The sequence below is a fragment of the Molossus molossus genome, unplaced genomic scaffold (assembly GCF_014108415.1).
Source record: "Molossus molossus isolate mMolMol1 unplaced genomic scaffold, mMolMol1.p scaffold_m16_p_3, whole genome shotgun sequence".
In the NCBI taxonomy this organism is placed as follows: Eukaryota; Metazoa; Chordata; class Mammalia; order Chiroptera; family Molossidae; genus Molossus; species Molossus molossus.
The window spans coordinates 24,423,200-24,446,733 of NW_023425366.1; the positions used below are offsets into that span (position 1 = coordinate 24,423,200).

At 33.6% G+C, this 23,534-nt stretch overlaps 1 protein-coding gene across 3 annotated transcripts in view; it reads left to right on the top strand.

The window, feature by feature from the left end:
- Positions 1-23,534, top strand: part of CDH18 (cadherin 18) — a 419,127-nt gene that overhangs the window by 316,766 nt on the left and 78,827 nt on the right. For all 3 annotated transcript variants that reach the window (XM_036280557.1, XM_036280558.1, XM_036280559.1), the window contains one exon: positions 4,380-4,547. In XM_036280557.1, coding sequence (XP_036136450.1) covers positions 4,380-4,547 — 168 coding nt within the window. The remainder of the gene's footprint in view (positions 1-4,379; positions 4,548-23,534) is intronic.

Below are 23,534 nucleotides of genomic sequence, written 5' to 3' on the forward strand. Positions count from 1 at the left end.
GATGTTTACTAGAAATAATGGGGCTATCACGTTGTATGGTATAAAAATGTCAAATCACAATATTGTATACCTGAAACTAATATAACTATTATAAGATTTTATACAACTATACTTAAATTTAAAAATTAAATTAAAAACAATGGGCAATAGACTGAATGGTCACTCGAAGTTGAAATTTATATCTACCAAAAACCTGTGCACTGCTTGGCTGGTGTGGCTCAATGGCTGAGCATCAACCCATGCACCAAGAGGTCGCTGGTTTGATTCCCAGTCAGGGCACACGCCCATGTTGTGGGCCCAATCCCTAGTAGAGGGCATGCACGAAGAGGCCAATCAATGTTCTCTTTCATCAACATTTCTCCTAAGGTATTTTTTTTTTTTTTTATCCTCACCTGAGGATATTTTTCCATTTTTTGTACAGATAGAGTGGGAGGGAGAGAGAGGAAGGGAGAGAGAGAGAGAAACATCGACGTGAAGGGACACATCGAGTGGCTGCCACCCGCACGACCAACCAGGGCCGGGGACAAACTGCAACTGAAGTACGTGCCCTTAGCGGGAACGAACCCGGGTCTCTCCGGACCGCAGGCTGATGCTTTAACCGCTGAGCCAAACTGGCCAGGGCTCTTTCATCGACATTTCTATCTCTCTCTCCCTTCCTCTCTCTCTCTCTCTAACATCAATAAGGCAAAAACAAAACAAGAAGAAAACCTGTGCACTGCCCAGGCCAGTTTGGCTAAGCAGTTAGTGTTGACCCTTGGATGGAGGGTCATGGGTTCATTCCCGGTCAAGAGCACATACCTGGGTACAGGTTTGATCCCAGGCCCCGATTGGGATCACAAGGGAGGTAACTAACTGACGTGGCTCTCTCACATGAATGTTTCTCTCTCTCCCTCCCTCCCTTCTACTCTAAAGATCAGTGGAAAAATATCCTCGGGTGAAAATTAACAACAACAGCAACAGCAACAACAAAACCTCCATGCTGATGTTTATAGCACTTTATTCATAATTGCCAACATTTAGAAGTAACCAAAATGTCCTTCAGCCTTGGCTGGTTTGGCTCAGCAGTTAGAGCGTCGGCCCGCAGACCAGAGAGTCCTGGATTCGTTTCCTGCTAAGGTTCGGTTCCCATACCTCGGTTGCAGTTTGTCCCCAGCCCCAGTTGGGGTCGTGTGGGTGGCAACCATTCGATGTGTCTCTCTCACATTGATGTTTCTCTCTCTCTCTTCCTCCCTCTCTCCTTCCTGCTCTATCTGAACATAAAGGAAAAAAAAAAATGTCCTGCCCTGGCCGGTTTGGCTCAGCGGTTAAAGCATCGGCCTGCGGTCCTGAGAGACCCGGTTCGGTTCCCGCTAAGGGCGCATACCTCGGTTGCAGTTTGTCCCCGGCTCTGGTCAGTCGTGCGGGTGGCAGCCACTAGATGTGTCCCTTTCACATCGATGTTTCTCTCTCTCCCTCCCACTCTACCTGAACAAAAAATGTCCTCGGGTGAGGATTAAAAAAAAAAAAAAAAATGTCCTTCAGTAGGTGAATGTATAAACAAATTGTGTTACACCCAGACCATGTAATAGTATTCAGCACTAAAAAAGAGATAAGCTATCAAGCCATGAGTAGACATCAAGTATCCATAATTGCTTGTTACTAAATGAGGAAGCCAATCTGCAAAGGCTATGTGCTATATGATTTCAATTATATGACATTCTAGAAAATGTAAAACTCTGGAGACACTAAAAAAGACAGTGGTTTCCAGAGGTTGAGATGTAGTAAAGAATATTTTTAGGGCAGTAAAACAATGCAGTGTGATACTATAATGCTAGATACATGTAATTTATATACCTTTTCAAGATCATGTAATGTATAACACCAAGAGTAAACCCTAAAGTAAACTATGGACTTTGGTTGAAAGAGATATGTCTATATAGGTTCATCATTTGTAACAAATGGACCTTTCAGTTGCAGAGTGTTGATGATGGGGGAGGCTGTATGTGTGTAGGGAGGAAGAGGTACCTAGTAACTCTTTGTTCTTTCTTCTCAAATTTGCTGTGGACCTGTGCCCAGAAAAATAGTCTAATAAAAATTACTGTGCATTGATAGTATTGTGAGCTACATGTTAGAAGGGGAATATTGTCTTCTGGCATCATGTTGCTATGGTGATTTTGACTGTAACAATCCCAGTTACCTCTGCACACTCATGGGAGGTCATAGCCAAGCACATGTAATGGGGCCATTCTCAAGAGAACTGAGTTTAAATGGATCCTTAGACAATAATTTCTGAGAAGTATGTGTCAGTTCTGAATATGACCTTTTCTTTCCACATGCTAATTTGGCTGACATGTTTCTTCCCATTTTGTGTCAGAAGTAGCTATATTATAAGGAAGGGAGATAATGGCAATGCAATGACATAAATGAAGTCTGTACAATATAAAACGGGGTTGTACTGATTTCTTTTCTCTGGTCTCCTTAAATTCATAATATTTAAATTGTATAAAAGAGATAGCTATCATTCACTTTGTAATGATTGAAGTTTTACTTATGTAGTAATAGTTTGCAGAAGATTAATTATTTCATTGTAAAGCATTATCCTGGACAATAATCTTATACTTCTCCCCCCAGAGGCAAGTCCCACTTATAACATTCATTTTAGAATGGCATCTTTATTTTGTTTCAAACATTAGAAAGTATATATTTCTTTCATAGCATATATTAATTCTTACCTCATTCACTTCTGCATCAATTCAGTCCCTTCTTATATAATTATCATATGTGATAATACATTGTTCTTTTGAATAAGGATGCTTGAGGCTTTTGTGTATGCATGAATTAGATGAATCATTTACCATATTATTATGAAATTTTTGATATGAATAATTTTAATTTCTATTTAGCTTCAGGAAATTTTCTGAACTCCTCAATTATATATTCAACAAATTTTGGAAGTTGTGGGATCTCCTTTCCTGGCGCCTAAGGCTCCTCTCAAAATCATGACACATCCAGTCTATTCAGTAAAAAATTTCAGTGATTCAGCATCCTTTATTCAAAACAACTTATTGACTATTTCATTCCACTTTTAAAAGACTAGTTTTTTTGTCTGACTATACAATCTATTTTCTCTCATTCTATTAAGATATTGTCTGCAAATGTGCTAAACTCTATAGCTAGTAGTTATTATAATTGGCATCATGCTATGAATTGCACTGCTAACTAATCAAATGTGTGTTTGATTGAAGCCAGTGGTGTTCTCAAATGTGCATGATCCAGATATTTATAATAAAATAAAAAAGGTGGTTGTTAAATGTTGACTGATATTTGGTGTAGAAACTATATTTATGTTATATATTTACATCCATATAGTGCATATATATGTATATATTTAGGTATGTATTTATAATTTGGATCATCTACATGATGATATTTTTAAAATTTTCATTTTGTGACTGTCAATCGTATTTTGGTAAACTAGATCCTCTAAAAAATGTGTGCAATTTTTAAATGTAGGCCTCTCTTAACAAAGCTATCTAATTTATGTGTATGTGTGTTTCCTTACACATGATTACAAATGGATATATAATACTTTTTATCTCTGTTGGATTCAAGTATTAATTCATGAAAAGTCCATTAATTGTCTTCTTTGTCCTTATAAGATAAAGAATGTGTCTTCATGTTTGATTTTTGAAATTAATCTCATATCTTTACTCATGTACTTAGATCTAGTTCTTATTATAGTCTTTTTTCTTTTTTGAAGTTAAATTTATTGGGGTGACATTGGTTAATGGGATCATATAGATTTCAAGTGGAGATTTCTTTGACACAGATCTATATATTGCACTGTGCCCACTTTCCAAAGTCAAATCTGTCGCTATATATTATTTCTTGGCAAAAATAGTGGTTTCTTAGTCTTGGCATATGTTAAAAAGTCTCTCACCTTTAATCTTTGCTCAAGTGCCCACACTTCCCCAATGTTTTCCATCATCTAGCATTGCCAACACTGTTAAGAAACTATGTAAATTGTTCTCTAAAGAGGAAAAGTAGCCTCAGATCATCCCACTGAGGAGCACAAGCTGAGAAATGTTGAGCACACCAGCAGAACAAACAAGCTCAGGCTGCAGGCTCCCTCCAGGAGCAGTCTCCCCCGGGGAATACAGGGCGGGGTGTCTTCATTTGCCATGAATGTCATGGTTTGGGACATGGGCTTGTAGTAAAAATTTTAATTAGATAGTTTAGTAATGTTGTTCAAGTATGGTTGATCTTGAAAGCCTGGCTTTTCTCTCAAACATATTTCATTTAAAAACACATTTCTTAAAACAGAAAATAAAGGAGAAATATTTTATGTCAATTCTTAATTATTGCATAATCCACACTGGGATTTTAAATATGTGTTACAGGAGTTATTAGAACTGCCTTACACAACATGGACAGAGAAGCCAGAGAGCACTACTCAGTGGTCATTCAAGCCAAAGACATGGCTGGGCAAGTTGGAGGACTTTCAGGATCGACAACAGTCAACATCACCCTGACCGATGTCAACGACAACCCCCCGCGGTTTCCTCAGAGTACGTACCTGTTTCTTCTGATTTGAATTTATTACTATTCACTTGTGTAAAACAAATGAAATACTTGAATATATAATGTCATTCTACTGTTATCTTAAATGGAAATATTTTTGTGCATGTTATATATTCTCCCTTTTATTAACAAGACTAAAGAAATCATTCTACCTATTGTCTCCTGAACCTGATAGATAATTGTCACTGTGTTAAAAGTGTGTGTTTCAGTGGGTGTTATGATTAAATATTTAAAATGGTATAGTTGCACTGGTTAATGATATCCTGCATTTGCTGAAGTATTTATGGATTACTAAGGTATTCATAGAGATACTGTAAATACACTTTAATATGGACCTTCTCAGGCAAAATGGTTGCCTATGTACCTTTTTGACTGAAATTTAAAAGAAAATCTTTCATTTTAAGAATGAATCTTCACACACACACACACACACACACACACACACACATATACACCATCCAACAGCAGGGTACAACTCATGTAGCACGGTAGGATCGTGGAGTAGAATATGGGTCTTGAGAATAGAGAGCATAAACTAGCAGGCAGTTCAGGGGAGAAGTGTCAGTTCTGTGAGCTTGGAAGAAAGTTATATTCATGACATTTTCAGAATGGGAAAGAAATCATTATATTTGAGTATTTTTAATGTGGCAGAACTGTAGATAACATTTATAGAATAATATTTTATTATAAAAGTCCTATAGGGTATCTGTCCCTTATGTTTTTCTTACTAATGTTTAAAAACTGTAATAAAATAGACAATGTGTTACGTGAGTAATGGCACTTGACAAGTCAGTGCTAAATGCTTTCCCTAGCTTTATCTCTTAGTATTGGTATCAGGACACCCCAGGCCCAGTCATGATGGGATACTGCCTGTTCCTAAAACATAGTAAGTAACACAGCATAATCTTCATTCCACTCAGAGTTCTTCACATTCACATTTCTTTGTTTAAAAGTCTGGCTACAAGTTTCTTTGAACTCTGCTGCAGAATTAGCAGAGTTAATTCATCTTAATTTCCTGTTACACAGCACTTTCTAATGTACTTTCATGTTATATTTATTTCCATAGGTGCACATATCCTCGACTACTATGCACCCCTTTAAGTAATGATGATGTTTACATTGTCTTTGTAAATGTAAACATTCAGACCACTGCCCAGCTATTGAAACGTGATTACTAATGAGTGAATGAATTGATTTAAATCCTCTGTTCAACTACCCTTGTTAAATGACATGCACATCAATTTCACAGTTAGGCAAAACCACTTTAAAATACTGGTTCTAGAGATAAAGTTATATGACCTGCTTCACTGATCTTTCCCCTGTGAAGGAAGTATGTCTGAAAGAAAATTATAAATCATAGATAAATTCATATTACATTAAACCATAACATATGATTAAATTTAAGTCACTTTACAAAGTACAGTGTACTTATACAGTTAGTTTATCACTTAGTCCACACAACAGGTATGTACAGATATGTCACTTTCACATAAATGTTATTATTTCATAGGATGAGAAAACTAAAGTTCAAAGATTTTTTTTAAAGATAATGAATAATGGTACTAAACTCAACTGAATATAAAATTTATTATAATTTACAATACTAAACTATCTACCTTATTTTCAAGTAGATTCTACCACCACTATTTTATGATGTTAATATCATAGATCTTAATCAAGTGAAGAATTCAATTCTTCACAATAGGGGTTCAATAAACATGTATCCATAATACACATAACATCTCCCTTTCTCTCTCACCCTCCTTCTCTCTATAAACTAATTTTAAAATTTACAAGTCCATTAAAATTGATTTTAGAATTCAATAGAAAATTTTAATAGTGATGACTATAGAAAAATGTATGTCTGACTTTATGATTGATTAATAACAGTTTTATTGTTGAAGCATCCATTCATGGTGAAAACGATCATTTTACCTGACAAGGAGACAATAAATGTGTACTCTCTGAGTGAACTCATTATATCTAATGGGATCTACCTGTCTTGAGTCAGTAACAATCCATGCAGAATGACTGACAGATGGCATGCCTGCCACACTGCACGATGCACTTAGTTTTGAAGCAGAGTCAATGCACACTCTGACTTGTTTAAAAAATATTTTATCTTGCACTCATATTGCAGTAACACACTGCTGCTTTCAGAATGGTTTAGTGTCACCATGAAGAGAGCAACTTGCAGAAAAGTCTTTTTTTTTTTTTAATTTACCCATTGCATTATAACATATCAAATGGCTACTTATACATTGGAAACTTTGTAAACTGCTGGGAGAAAGAAATGACATAGTATAAACACTGGTATTCATGAAATACCACAAAAAGCACAAATCCATATACAACTCAACTTTTATAAAGATCATATACAGTTATCAAAAGGATCCAGTGGTTTGTTTCTCTTAAGAAGTGATTTTTATAGATCTCCTAACTTCCTTCTCTCTTTACCTGTCTGAGAGCCATCTTTCTTCCATTGTTACTGTGATATATTCTAGTATAAATATCCAGAACACAAAACTGCAAAAACATTACCTGATAGTGGTTTTTATTATTTTTCTTTCATTTGCAATTGACCATGGTTTGAGAAAGTGAGTCAGCTCCTTATACCTTGTATCTTCACTTAAAGCTAACACTGTATTTTCATTTAAAGTAAATAGGCTTTGGGTAAGTGTTTGAGAGCTAGAATGAACTAGATTAATAGTTTGCTATACAAAGCCCACTCTACAGAGTGACAAACTCGGTGGCCCAGGATACAAGGCAAAAAAGAATCCAGGCTGAAGCAAGTCACCTGTCAGTGTTAGAAAGGCTAAGAGGGAGAAAACGAATGCTCATCTAAGAGATCAGCCAGTGCTCAATTCCAGGTAATGACTACATGTGGGCAGAACAGTGTCAGAAAAGGGAACTACTTGTAAGATTCACAGTGAAAGAGAAGTATGGCTTGAATCCTTAAAACAGTACAAATGGATGCCCAGTTTTCCTTCAGAGAAAAACATCTCAAAATGTAAAATTCCTCAATATTAGTCCTTTTATTGAAAGGAATCTATTCTACTTCTTAAGATTCTTGCTGTTTCCTTTTCTTTTAAAATTATATTATTAAAGTTATTGCTTAATTTACTCTTAGGCAGACAAAAAATCAGTGACATTTATTAATCTGTATAAAATAATTATGCATGTAAAATTACTTATATCGAAGTTCATAAGGCAACTTTCTGTGCCATAAATGGAAGGATATGTATTTTGAGAATTGCCCTGGAAGAGTGAGTGAACACATTGGGGATAGAAGGATTACACATGGAAAATAATTACAATGAATCAGTGGAAACTTGATTATCCAACAAAACTTTCCAAGAACTTGAAATGACTGAAAAGTTAAGTCATCCAACTTAAGCCCATTTATGGCTAGAGTTAATATAATGCGAGGTAATACTGGGAAGATCAAGTCCTAAAAATTCAATAGATGGCAGTATTTCCATAATACTAAAAATGACAGATGTTTAACTGATTTTTGATAAGTAATAATGTTACTGAAAAATATGTAATTGATGAAGATATTGACATTGTTGTGATATTGTAAAAACAAAATATTTTGGAGAAATAACCACAGTTTTATTACATACGTTTTCATAAAAACAAATCTAAATGTATATAATACATTGAATGCTACCATTTTATTTGAAGTAGGAATGAAAAGAAACAAACATAAAAGTTTCTTCTTTGATCCGTCGAAATATGAAGTGTACATTTTAATTGACAGCAAGTTGGAGTTTCTGTATTGTACTTTAAAAAAGTGACATCTAGTTTATTTTATGATGGTTACAGGCATATGTTTTGAAACTTGTAAGGATTTTATTTAGATAAGTGTCTCTATGTACTTTAAAAGAAGGTAAATTCTGCAGCTGCAGGGTTAGTTTTCTGCATTAGAAAATTAGTTCAAGCTCATTCATATGCTTTTCCAATTTTCTATATCCATGCACTATTGTTTGTTTGAGAGATGTATGTTAATGTATTCCACTATGATATTGGATTTTTCTATTCACCCTCTTATTATTTATTTATTTAAGTTATAATTTGAAAATTCTATTACAGGATACACAGAGAATTAAGTCATGGTTTGAAACTATTTCAGAGTGAAATCTCTCTAACTTGAATAATGGCTCATTTTTTAAAGTTCAGTTTGTTTGATATTACTATACCAGACCTCTTAAATTTTTTTTCAGTTGATATTTGAATGGTGTAATGTTTTCCATCATTTTATTTTTGAACTATATTGTTCTTAGTTTTTAAAAGCTTCCTTAAACCACTTAGTGCTTGGTGTTGTTTTATTTTACTGTAACTTGGTGGTATAATATTTTGTAGAAGGTTTTGAAATGCGAAGTCATGTTTTAGAAAAAGATCATTGGTATCAGTGAAAATAATGACCTGAAATTAAGGGAATAAATAAGAAGATAGGAAACAATATATACGTAAGTGCTACTTTGAGGCTGTATTTCATAAGTGATTACTTTTAAAATTATTTTAAATTTTCTTATTTTAAATTTTATAATTGTATTACCCTTCACCCATTTCTCTACCGCACACCTTACCAGGCAACCACCAATCTCCTCTCTGTATCTATGATGCTGGGTTTTTTTTTGTTTGTTTTTTGTTTTCCTATATATTTCACATATAAGAGAGGTTACACAGTAGTCATCTTTCTTTTCCTGACTTATTTCAGTTAACATAATGTCCTCGAGGTCCATCTATGTCACTGCAAATGACACGATAATATTCTTTTTTATGGCTGAATAGTATTACTTCAGAAAAATATCTATTTTGATCTTCTGCCCATTTTTAATACAATTTTTTTGTTATTGCATTGTATGAATTCTTTATGTGTTTGGATATTAACCCCTTATCAAAAGTATGATTTGCAAATATAGTCTCCTGTATAGTAGGTTGCCTTTTTATTTTGCGAATGGTTTCCAATTGATCTGAAGAAACATTTCAGTTTTATGTAGTCTCAGTTGTTTATTTTTTCTTTTATTTATTTTACTTGTGGTGTCAAATTCAATAAAGCATCTCCAAGACCTATGCCAAACAGCCTACTGCTTGTTTTCTTCCATGTTTCTTAGGGCTTCAGGTCTTCAGTTCAAGTCTGTTCCAACCTGTAATGTCTGTGTATGCTGTAACATAGTGGTTGGGTTTCACTCTTTTGCATATAGCTGTGCGGTTTTCCCAGCACCACTGATTGAAGACATCATCCTTTCCACATTGTATATTCTTGCCTCCTTTGTCATTAATGAATTGACCATATATATGTGTGGACTTATTTCTGGGCTATCTGTTCTGTTCCATTAATCTATATGTCTGTCTTTATGCCACTACCATACTACTTTGGTAACAATAGCCATGTTGTAATACAGTTTGAAATCAGGGAGCATAATGCTTCTAGCTTTGTTCTTTCTCAAGTCAGTTTTGGCTTCTCCAGATCTTTTGTTTGATAGGAATTGCACTGAATCTGTAGATTGCTTTGGGCAGTACGGACATTTTTAACAATATTACTTTTTCTAATCCATGAGCATTGGATAGTTTTCTATTTATTTATATCTTCAATTTATTTCATTAATGTCTTACAGTTTTCAGTATACAGGTCTTTCACCTCTTCGGTAAAATTTATTCCTATGTATTTTATTTTTGACACAATTAGAAATGGAATTGTTTCCCTAATTTTTATTTCTGACAGCTTGGTTAGTTTATACAAATTAAACAGATTTTTGTGTATTGATTTTATATCTCGCAATATCACTAAAATATTAGTTCTAAATGATGGAGCCTTTATGGTTTTCTACATATCAGTTCTATTATTTGCAAATAGCAACAGTTTTACTTATTTCTTTCCAATTAGGATGTCTTTTATAATCTTTATAATTTTTCTTACTGAATTGCTCTGGCTGGGACTTCCAATATTATGTGAAATAAAAGTGGCAAGAGGGGGCATTCTCATCTTGTTCTTCATCTCAGAGGAAAAGCTTTCAGCTTTTCACCATTGAGCTTGTCATATAAGGCATCAATGTATTGATGCACAGTACATCCCTTTATTCCTGCTTTGTTGAGAGCTTTTATCATAAATGGTTGCTGAATATTGTCAAATCAAATTTTTGTTATACAAATTTTATTCTTTACTTTGTTAATGAGTATCATTGATTGATTTACAGCTGCTGTACCATCCTTGCATTCCTGGGAAAAAATTGCACTTGATCTTGATTTATAATTCCTTTAATGTACTTTTGAATTTAGTTTGCTAATATTTTGTTGAGTATCTTTGCATCTTTGTTTATCATTTCTGTTGACCTGCAATATTCTTTTCTTGGGGCATCCTTGCTTTGTTTTGTTTTCAGGGTAAAGCTGGCCTGAATGAAGTTAGTTTGGAGGAGTTCCCTTCTCATCTAGTTTTGGAAGAGTTTGAGAAGAATTGGTTAATGCTTTCTTAAATGCTTGGTTTGCAATTTTGGTTTATTTTAATTTACTATATAAAATTTAACAGCTGCTATATTTTTCTTTAAACTTTCCATCTTGCTATTTGATTTTTAATTGTATTTTTTTATTTATTTCTCTTCTCTTGAACTATTCATATATTTCTTTGTTTCCTGGAGTCTTCACATGTGCAAATGCAGTGTCTGCCTCTGCAATTGCCACAGGGGAGACTGAATTCTGAATGTTGGTCTCTTTTCTCTGATGTTTCCTGTTTGTGCTTGTATTCTGATGTCAGCTAGTCATTGTAAATATAAAATTCATTTTGTTATGCTTTCTTTCTCTCAAGGATCATACTTCACTCAGGCCTTTTTATATTGCAAGAGGTGGCCAATCAATGTTCTGTCTCATCAATGTTTCTCTCTCTCCATCTTCCTTCCTCTCTCTCAAAAAAACAAAAACAAAAAAACAAAACAAAACAAAAAAACAAACAACTTTTTAAGTAAATATCATTATTTCATATTTTTGTTTATGACTGCAAATTTTATTTACTAGATATGATCTTTTTCACATATTTTTTAGAATGCATCATAAACTGCTAATGACTAGCTGAAGTACATTTAAGAAAGGAAGACTTGCCCTGGCCAGTTTGGCTCAGTGGTTAGAGCGTTGGCCTGCGGTTCAGAGAGACCCAGGTTCGGTTCTCTCTAAGGGCACCTCGGCCCTGGATGGGTTGTGTGGGTTGCGGCCACTCGATGTGTCCCTTTCACGTCGATGTTTCTCTCTCTCTCTCTTCTTCTCTCTCCCTCCCATTCTGTCTGAACAGAGAATGGAAAAATGTCCTCGGGTGAGGAAAAGGAAGACTTAGTGGGAATAATAAAATGGCATTTGCTCATTGAACTTGTCCCTTTTAATGCATGTTTTCCCCAGGAAAGTATTGATTCTAATTGTTTTTTCCTCCCTTTATTGATTTTAGAGCAAGAGGAAAGGAGAGGGAGAGGGCTAGAGACATCAATGAGAGAGAACATTGATCGGTTGACTCCTGCATGCCCCCCACTGGGAATCAAGCCCACAACCTGGGCATGTGCCCTGACCGGGAATTGAACCAGTAACCTTTTGGTGCATGGGTCGATACTCAACCACTAAGCTACACCAGCTGGGCTAATATTTACATTTTTATGCTATGTAAAATTTTATCATATTAAAAACAATATAGGTAATATCAACACTATTTAAAAATATAATTAAAAGTTCCTAATAAGCTAGATTGTAACAGAAATTATTAATATATATTCAAAGTAAGAGGAAAAAGACTTTACTAAAAATACTACAAATAATTTGATGTCTAAAATTCACCACCTATTTCATCACCTCCTATTTTAGCTTAACATTCAGGTAACCAGAACAAAGTTAACATATTGAAGACAATTATTGATTTTTGTAGTTATATATCTCATTTTTTATCAGATCTCCTCATCATTATGGATTACCAGCATTTGTGGTATTCCGATTTTTCCCATTCTGAAGATTCAAGCACAAGTTGTCTGCACCTTGATTTTACTTAACCTTTACTGTGATAAATTGTTCATAACAAAATTTGCCACCTTAACCATTGATAAGTGTGCGTTCAGGGACATTCACACATTTACATTGCTATGCAACCCTCAGTGCCTTCTATCTGTAGAACTCTCTTCATTTGCAAAACTGTAACTTTGTACCCATTAAACACTAACTCTGCATTTTTCCCCTCCCCTCAGTACCTGGTAGGTACTAAAATACTTTTTGTCTCTGAATTTTATTATTTTAGTTACATTATATAAGTAGAATCATACATATTTGCCCTTTTTTACTTTATTTAACATATTATTTCAAGCTTTGTTCATACTATAAAAATAGCAGAATTCTATTCATGTTAAAAGCTTATTAACATTCTGTGTATATTATACTGCATTTTGTTTAGCCATTCAGTGTTGAAGGACATTTGGGATGATTCTGTCTTTTGGATATTGTCATTAATGCTGCTATGAAAATTGGTATACGGATATATATTCAAGTCACTGCTTTCAATGTTTCAATGCTTTTGCAAGTATAACCAAAAGCAGAATTGCTGGATCACATGATAATTTTACATTTAATTTTCTGAGGCCACTGTTTTCTATAGAAAATGTACTATTTTGCATTCCCAGTAGCAATACAAATGGATTCCAATTTTTCTACATGCTCCTTATTACTTGTTATTTTCTTTTTCTTTTTTATAATGCCTAATTTCTTCATAACTCAGTGTTTATAGTTTGTGTGTTTATAAGAATGTGTCAGGTTCCTATGAGTTATCCTTCCTGTTTGTGTACAAGTTTTTAAAAGTATTTTCTTTCTGCAGAATCTGTGGTTATGTCTCCAGTTTGTTTCTGATTTCAGTAAGTTGAATCTTCTCTCATTTTATTCAGTCAGTCTGGGTAAAGTTTTGTCATCTTTGTTTATCTTTTCATAGAGAGAATTAGCACCCCTGCTGACCAAGGTCTCTGTGTACTGGGAGGGGGGGGGGGGCAAGAGCAAGTGAAACAGCACAGATCTTACAGTTTTGAAAGAGTTTTTATCTTAATTGAGCATTTGCTCAGTTGCTATAAACCTCTGACTTTTTCCAGAGCTTCTATAACTATATTTTTCTTGTCAATCCTCATCCGAGGATATTTTTTTCCATTGACTTTTAGAGAGAGGAGAGGAAGGGAGCGAAGAAGGTGGGGAGAGAGACACATCAATGTGAAAGTGACACATCAATTGGTTGCCTCCCTTACCAACCCTGACCAGAGCCTGGGGTTGAACCTACGACCCAGGTATGTGCCCTTGACCTGGAATTGAGTCCACAACCCTTTGATGTGTGGGGCTGATGCTCTAATCACTAAGCACGCTGACCAGGGCTATACCTTTTGTTCAGCTAATTTCTGCTGTTTTTAATGTTGAACTGAGAGCTTAGAGCTTCCTAAACTGCTAAATTTCCATTTGCTGATGTCAGTCATATCCTTAAGTTTAATGCATTTAAATCACAATTATTCCAATAGATTTAACTTTTCTAGAAAAGACTAAATTCTACCTGAAAATAAGGCATCAAAATGCTATCGACTACGTAATAAACATTTGGTATAACAGACACTTCACTCCGGAAAAAAATCATCTCCACACATTATTTTTTTTTTCAAAAAATATTTAATGATTCCCAAAGGTGAACTAGCCTTCATGACAACTCAGAAAAATAGAAAAAGAAAAGAAGTGTAGGTTTAAAAATTATTAGTATTTTTGCTTTGGCAAAAATTAAATATCTGGTACGGGATAGGAATTTAGAGGAGTGAGGAGAGAGAGTTAGCGTGGATCTGGATATTGATTTCAGTGTTGTATGGAACAGCTCTCTCCGTGGATACGAGTTCATTCAAGAGACTAAGCTGTCACCAGCTACAGATCCCAAAAGTTTTTTGTTTGTTTTTTCCTATCAAAACCACTTTTGCAGCTGGAGCGCCTCCACTGTTACATATTTGCACAGGTGCTCTAGTGTTTCCTGTCTCCCTGACCCTGAAAATGCCTGGTACATTTCTGCCCACTGCGCTTAATTGTGAGCCCCATGAGGTCCGAGTGACATGCGGTGGAGTCACGAGAGATCGGTGTTCATGTGGACTTGCTATGATAACGCCTGAGAGTTCCTTCCCATTGACTTTCCGTGCCCTATGGTTGTCACGGTGTGAGTGCACCTATCCAACCAGTCGGTTGCCATGGTTTAAAGATATTTAAAACTCCACCAAAGTGGATTTTTCCTGTGAAAAGCAGACAGATAATGTGACAGGAAAGTGGAGTGTGAACAAACTGTATCATTTATTCACGATTGTTTGTTCTTCCCCTCGCTTTTCTGTAGGATGTATGCAAGTCCCTGCTCCTTTAACATTAGGCTTTACCGAAAATTTTGTTTGGCCAATGGAATGTGAGCAGACAGGACCTAAAGCCATGTTTGAAGGAAGCTGTAAATGGACTTCAGTGGTTATATTTACTCTGTGTTCATGAGTTTGCCCTCCCGATGAGTGCTTTTTCTGCTCACAGTCTGGAGTGAAAATTCACTTGGAACTGAGCCTATCCTAGCAGAACTGTAATTTAGTCTTAGTTCTCATATACACAAGGTTAAATATTTGTTGTTGTTAGAAGCTAAGGTATTTTAGTGATTTATCAATACATGAACAGCTGATGAATAAACATGTTATATCTGATATCCTTAGCATTACCACTGTTTTATGTTTTTATCATATATCTTGCCCATTTTTCTCTCCCTCATTACGATTCTCAACATAAGAAATGTTCAAACTTGTAAGAATTTTTATGAGTTTATTTGAGACAAACTGATGACAACTGTTCAGGGATGGTGAGGGGTGGGTGGGTGGAGGGACTGAGCAAATAAGAGAGAAATCTCACTGACAAGGACAACAATGTGGTGATTGCAGGGGGTGGGGGTGGGGGGTTGAGGTGGAAGAAGGTATATATATATAAAGTGATGAAAAAATTAATTAAGTTTAAAAATAATGATTGAAGTTTTTGTATACATACATTTGTGTTGAAATATTTTTTAAAACACATAATGATGTGAAAAGGAGATACTGAAATAAATTAGGAGTTCAAGAGAACTGAAAATAATTAATTACGATCAGTCATGAAAGCAATAAAAATCAAAAGAACTAACAACAATATACAATGAAATAAAAATGAAAGTAGAGAAAAAGAGAAAAATCTCTATGCAATAAATAATTTAATATATTATATGTGGGAGTTGTCAAAGAGGGAAACTGTGAAAGGTAAACTTTTCTTTATAAACAAAAGATAAAATAAATACTTTGAAAGGAAACGTTTACGACTAAAAAAAGTTTCAAAACTCAACTAAGTTACTGCTTTATATTTTAATATGAAAAGATCTTTTAGAACTAAACACATCCTGGTGATATTTGTTTATTATAAACAGCAAAATAAATCCTAAACTTATAGATGCAGAAAAAGAATGTGTGTAGTAGGAGTAAATCATTTGGCTCATTGTAGTTTTCTTGTCTGACAAAATATATCCCCGTCTGACAATATGCTGTGTTGCAAATATGGACACTTGGGTTGATCTGGGAGGAGTCTTTGTGTCACATAATTATACATCAAATCATTACCTACTTCAGCCTTCAACAAAACAACAGTGATTTTGTTTGTTTGTTTACTTTGAAGGTTTTTTTTCCTAGTAATTCTTCACTGCTACACAATGTCCTTCCATTATTGATAACTATTAAAACATTAATTGTTTTGTTTTGTTTTTACCCTGGGAAATGCTCTAAGAAAAAGGAAGGAGGAGGAAAATTTACCCATTAATTTCAAGAGTGAGAATTAAGAAGTGTCCTTACAAACCTAATTATAAAATTTAATTCTGAGAATTGAATACATGATATGGTTGTCTCTCTTTCTCCCTCTCTCTTTCTCAAACTAATACATAAGTGGAGATACTATGTAACACATACGTATAATATGTGCCTGAATAAATAACATGTGTGGGTATATATGTTTGTGTGTGTGTGTGTGTGTGTGAATTTGCAGCCTAGATGGTTTTTTTAATCCACTTTAATCCTCTTGAAAAAGGTATAACACTCTTGTAGTATATAACCTTCCTGTAAACTCAGAGTACTCTGAAGGATTCTTTAGCAACATAGAAATTCTGACTGGAAGGTACCATACAATTATTTATATGGGTGTTTTGTTTGTTTGTTTTCCCAATTATAGAGTAAAAATATTATGAAAAAACAAAAGATCATTCACCGTGTATATTAATATTCTATGAGTATGACCTTTGTTAATCTTATTTAGGTAAAAGTGCATTTTTTTTCCTGAATAACAAAGTGACTCTTTCTATGTGAATAAATTAATAGCAATGGCAAACTTCAGGCTATTTGTCAAAGATTTCTAAATTCATTTTCATTTTACCCTGTAAAGTTTCTCTCCATGTTTTCCATTCCCACAGAAAATGCCAAATCTCATAAATTAACAGGTAAATGAAAGTTTATGTATTCAAAGATGGTAATACCTAATTATTTGTGGATGATTGTTTTTCAGGTATCAGAATATTTAAAGGTAATTCTATACAGTATTTATATATCTTCATGGTTGGTACTGGTATTTTTGTTGTTAGAATTAGTATTTAGAATAAGTTTGATAAAATTGGTTATTTTAGCACAATTTTATGTATTTTCTTCCATTGTCAGTCACAGGAAACTGAAATGTGATAGGGCATAAATTAATTATATTGAGGATTAAAGTTACAAAGGTAGATGTGGACATTATATTTATATGAAACATAAGTATTTAAGCATCAAATGCATGTTAGGCTCTTTAGAATATGCTTCCTACTCTAGAGGGCTCTAGTTTTTACTTTTTAATAATCTTTTTATCAGGGATATCTTAAATTCATTGAGTTGATCTACATTTATCAGTATCTCTTTTCAATTTCCTCTTATACTAGTCTTATAATTCTCTAGCTAGAATATCATCTTTGTGCCAAATATAATATGCACTCAGAGGTTTTATTTTATAAATTGTTAGTATACTTTAAATCTTATTAGAGAGAGTCTTTTTCATTATCTTTATTTCTTTATCTATTGAGGACATGGGTAGTTTTTATATCTTGACCAATGCGAATAATGCTACACTGAACATAGAACACCGACTTCTTTATGAGATCTTAAGTTCTATTTAACTACAAAGGGAATTACTGATACTATGGTAGTTCTACTTAAAATTTTTTGAGAAATTTAACTACAAAGGGAATTACTGATACTATGGTAGTTCTACTTAAAATTTTTTGAGAAACCTTCATACTGTTTTCCAAAGAGGGTGAACCAATTTACATTCCCACCAACAGTGTACAAGGGTTTCCTTTTTTTTCCATATTCACCAATATTTGTTTTTGTCTTTTTAGTAATAATCATTCTGGCAGATGTGAGATGATATCTCATTGTTATTTTGGTTTGCATTTTCCTGATGTTTAGTAATGTCAAACATATTTTCATGTATCTGTTGGCTATTTGGAAGTCTTCATTTGAAAAATGTCTATTCAGTTTTTTGCCCTTTTTTTAAAATCAAATTATTCTTTGTTGTTGTTGTTGAGTTGTATAAATTCCTTAATCTTATGGACAGTAATTCCTTATTATGTAAATGATTTAAAAATATTTTATCCTGTTGTGAAGGTTGCCTTCTCATTCTGCTGATTCTCTCTGCTGTGCAGAAACATTTTAGTTTGCTGTAATCCTACTTATCTATTTTTGCTTTTGTTTTTGTTTTTGTACTTTTAATGTCATGTCCAAAAAATTATTGCTAAAACTAATGTCAAGAAGATTTTTCCTTATGTTTTCTTCTAGGAATTTTACATTTTCAAGTCTTATAGTTAAGTTGTTCATTTGTTTTGAGTTGATTCTTATATGTAATGGAAAGTAGAGGTCCAGTTTTATTTTTTACATGTACATATTTAGTTTTCCCAATCCCATCTGATGAAGAAATCATCCTTTCCACATTGTTTACTGTTGGCACCCTCATCAGAAATCAGTTGCATGGATTTACTTATGGGCACCTTTTCAGTTTTCTTGTTCTATATGCCTATCTTTATGCCTGCATTATACTGTTTTCATTACTATAGCTTTGTAATATATTTTGAAGTCAGGAATTATGAACCCTCCAGCTTTCTTCTTCTTTATCAAGATGCTTTATCTATTTAAGGTCTTTTGTAGTCCCATACAAATTTTAAATGCTTATTTCTGTGAAAAATTGCCACTGGAATTGTGATGACAATAGTATAGCATTGAATCTTAGATTGTTTTGATTTGCATAAACATTTTCACTTTATTAAGTTTTCCTGTCCTTTAACACAGATGTCTTTTCATTTATTCATGTCTTCTTTAATTGTTTTCATCTATGTTTCATAGTTTCCAGTACAGTGGTTTTGTCTCTTGGTTAAGTTTATTTCTAAGTATTATTTTTCTTTGTGATGCTATTGTAAATGGGATTGTTTTCTGAATTTCCTTTTGGATGGTTTGTTGTTATAGTGTATAAAAACAGGAGTGATTTGTGTGTCGATTTTCTATCGTGAAACTTTACCAAAATTTTTCTTCATTTTAACAATCTTATTTTGTTTTGTTTGTGGAGCATTTAAGATTATCTAGATAAATGTTTGTGAGACAGAGATAATTTTACCTTTTCCTTTCTAATTGGTTTATTTTTATTTTTTTCTCCCAGTTCCTCTGACTAGAACTTCTAGTACTATGTTGAACAGAAGCATCCTTGCCTTTTCCCAGATTATAGAGGAAAGTTGTTTTAACTATTCACTGTTGAGTATGATGTCAACTGTAAGCTTACATACCTTCCTTCTATACCTAGTTTGTTTTGATATATGCATGAAATGGAATATCATCAAACCTTATGAAATAAGAGAATTCTGATAGATATGACATGGAAAATCTGAAGGACATCATGCTAAGTAAAGTAAGTCTGTCATAGAAGGACAGATGCTGCATGATTCCACATATGAGGTATCTAAAATAGCCGAACTTGTAGAAGAATTGGATCAAAGAGTGGTTGTCAAGGACAGGAGGCATGATGGAAAGGAGGAGCTGTTCAATGAATATAACATTTCAATTATGTTAAATAAGTAAGTTCTCAAGATCTGCTGTACCACATGACTTCATAGCTCATTTCTTTTTAGTATTCAAAAATATTTCCGTGTCTGGATGTACCATACTTTATTTATTCATTCACCTGTTGAAGGACATCTTGATGGCTACTAAGTTTTGGCCATGATGAATAAAGCTGTTAGAAACATCTATCTTCAGGTTTTTGCATGGACAGATGTTTTCAACTCTTTTGAGTAAATACCAAGGAGTGTGGTTACTGGATGGTATGTTGTCCTCTGGGAAGATGAGCTGAGCATTTACTTACCATAAGTGGTTCACCTTAGGCATCTGCTATGACCACAATAATTTTGCTTGTTACAAAATAAAATGGAGGTTAAGAGACATTTTAAATACTTTTTCCAGGAATAAATGTGGTAGCATGGTTTTTATTTTCTCATTTGAATATTTTTTTTAATTTTGGTTTTAATTTCCTCAAATACTACACAATGTACCACAGGAAGACAAAGATTAAAAAGGGTCCACTGGACTTGGCAAGTGGTCGACAACTACAGTGGAGCTCTATGTAAATTTTCAGTTACTGTACTTCAAATCAGTCAAGTTTAGAATCGTAGTACAACTAACATTTATTATCTCACAATTTCTGTGGACTAGGAATCTAGATTTGACTTAGCTGGGTGTCTCGAGTTCAGATTCATGAGATCCTAGTATAGCTGGCAAAGGCTTGCCTGGGGGTGGCAGGAATGGTTTCTGCTTTTGCTTACTAACAAGATTATTGTCAGATTTTAGTCCCTTGTCATTTGGGCCACTCACTAAGGCTTTAATGCAACATGGTATCTGGATTGCTCCAGGGGAGCAATCTAAGAGAAAGGGAAAGTAAGTGCCTATGATAGAAGCCACAGACCTTTGTGACCTAACCTTAGAAGTGATGCCCCATTAATTTAGCTATATTTAATTAATTAGAAGTGAGTCACTATATCTAGCCAGCATCTGAGGAGAGGGTATAACTCAATGACATAAATATTAGGAGGTGGGGAACACCTGGGGCGAATTTGAGGGTACATCCTAAGAGTTGCTTTAAAATTTGCAATTTGTTAATTCTCAACTATATGGAAAGTGTATAAAATATTAAAATGTAATTTTTTATATACCCTATTCTGTCTCATGGGGCATAGTACAGGGGAAGAGTTAGTATCCTCCAATCTTAGAATGTACCAAGTATCAAATCTTCTGAACACGATCTTCTTCCAGGAATATGCTTCTATTGTGAGAATCAACCTAAATGCTTTTCGGAGATTTTTTATGACCCATTTGTACAGTTTTTTGCAACTTTATAAAAACTATCTTTTTACAGAGGTCTGTGTAAATACTGTCGCCACCATAATTTGGTGATTTACTTATTTATTTCTCTGCATTAAGACTTCTTTTGTTTGCAGGTGTCATCTTTGCAGCGTTAACTAACTGAAAGTCCTTTGGGGACTTATAGAATTACAAGAAGTTATGGATTTGCTAAATTGTTGGGACCACAGCAACCAAAATTTAATTCCTAGCCTCTCTAGCTCAGAAAAATATTAGAAGGGATGTTGTAGTTTACATTGTACTTTGTCTGTCACTCCATTTTTTTTTTTTTTTTTAACAGAACAGTGTTTTACATGTGACTGCCTAGAAACATCATTGTTTTTAAGGATTCTTAAAATTATTATGGCTGCTTTTTTATTCTGAATTTGTGCTTTAGATTAGTTACTTCAAAATGAACTTTGGAAACATGGACATTATCAGAAGACTATTCCAACATTTCATAGCCTTCCCACCAAAGAGAGACTCAAGTTTTTTCCTGGTTCCAGCCTCTATCATTTTAGGGAGTATACTCTTTTGGGATTCTTGTGAATAAGCTGCCCAACTTTTTCCAAGCAACTGTGAAAAGAAAGGTGGAGACCAATAAAAATGGGGGTCCCCTGCTCATCCCATCAATTAACTGTACCAGGAGGGATAGAGTCTTTAGCAATATGACAGATCCTGATGAAACACATGATTAAGGTCTGGGAACTGGGAAAAATCTTTGTTGAATAATGAATAAATACAGACACACAAACACAGACAGAAACACAGATACAGACACAGATCCACTTTCACACAAGTCAAGAACATTTCATACACTTACCAGGTACCTTAACTTAAAAAAATATTGGCTGAAGGACTTTATTTTCTTATAGGCTTTGTCCTCACTTATCTATATTGTGTAATTATATCCAGATATAACATTAAATTGCCATTAATTTAATCTTGGCTGAAGCTCTTTTTAAAATTACACTTTAATGCAAGGTTACTATTATTTATATTGCTATTTGATATTTGCTATAATGAATACTTTTTTAATAAATGTATCTCTAATTTGCCAATAAATCAATTGGTAATGACATGTCCATAATGTTTCTTAATATCTATTTTCACAAATTTATATAGGGACAGTTATTTGAATTTAGTGTCAGGACAAACTTTGACAATTTTGTATTTTTCAATTTAAACACTTAGTATCAGGACATACTGAAAAAATATGTTTTTGCATATCAGATAATAAAGTTTATAGAATCAAAATTTTTACTTATATTGGCTAGAGGATATATTGAATCAAAATTAATACTAATTAATCATAAATACTATATCATCATAGGTAGTTATTATATTTACTGTCTCACCCTTTAACTTGGTCACTATTTTTATATTTTTCTTTTTTAATTAGAATTATTAGAAATACTGTGGTTAGTAAGATTATATGTTTCAAGTGTGCTGTTGTATGATCAATCATCTGTATATTGCATTGGGTGGTGTGCCCACCACCCGAAGTCAAATCTTCTGTCATCATATATTTGACCCCTTTAACCCTTTAATACCTTTAATACCCTCCCACCCCCTTCCCTCTGGTAACCAGCATACCATTATCTGTGTCTATGAATTTTTGCCTGTTTTTCTTGTTTCTTCATTTTTTGCTTTCAGTTTTATATTCCACATATGAATGAAATTATATGTTTTTTAACTTTTTCTGTCTGACTCATTCTGTTTAGCATGATATTCTCAAGATCCATTCATGTTGTCTCAAATGGAAGTATTTCATATTTTTTATGGCTAAATAGTATTCCATTGTTTATATGTACCACAACTTCTTTATCCAATCACCTAGCAAAGGACACTGCAGTTGTTTCCATGTCTTAGCCAATGAGAATAAAGCTGCAATGAAATGGGGTGCATGTAATTTTGTGAATAAATTTTCAAATTTGGGGGGTAGATATCCAGAAGAGAGGTCGCTAGGTCATATGGTAATGCTATTCTTAATTTTAAAATTTCATAACCTTTTTAATTTTCACTTTATTATACAGTGACTTTAATTTTTTTTAGAAGCTGACTGGGATTACATGTAAATAAATGTATAAGAATATATACTGTATTTCTCTGCCATGGCTTATATATTTTGCTAAATTGAAGATTATTGATCAAAGTAAAAATTACATTTACATATAGGCTATATTCTTTTTTGCTGTTTTTTCTTTGAATGTCACATGCTCTCTGGAACAAGGCTAGGGATTACATTAATATTTGACCAAGTATCATGTTCAGTTTTGATCAACATAAAAGTACAAACTTGACCTTTCTCATCTATTTTTCTGTTGTTTATCAGTGTATAGTTGATAAAATATTTTAAGTTTAATATCTACAAATATTTATGTAGGCTAATTTGCATATAAATTAAAGTTTATATAAATCTAGTATTTTATTACTAAGTAGTATACTATAATTTAAAATATGAAAACAGCCTAATTTTGCACATTACTTAATTTAATGTTTATT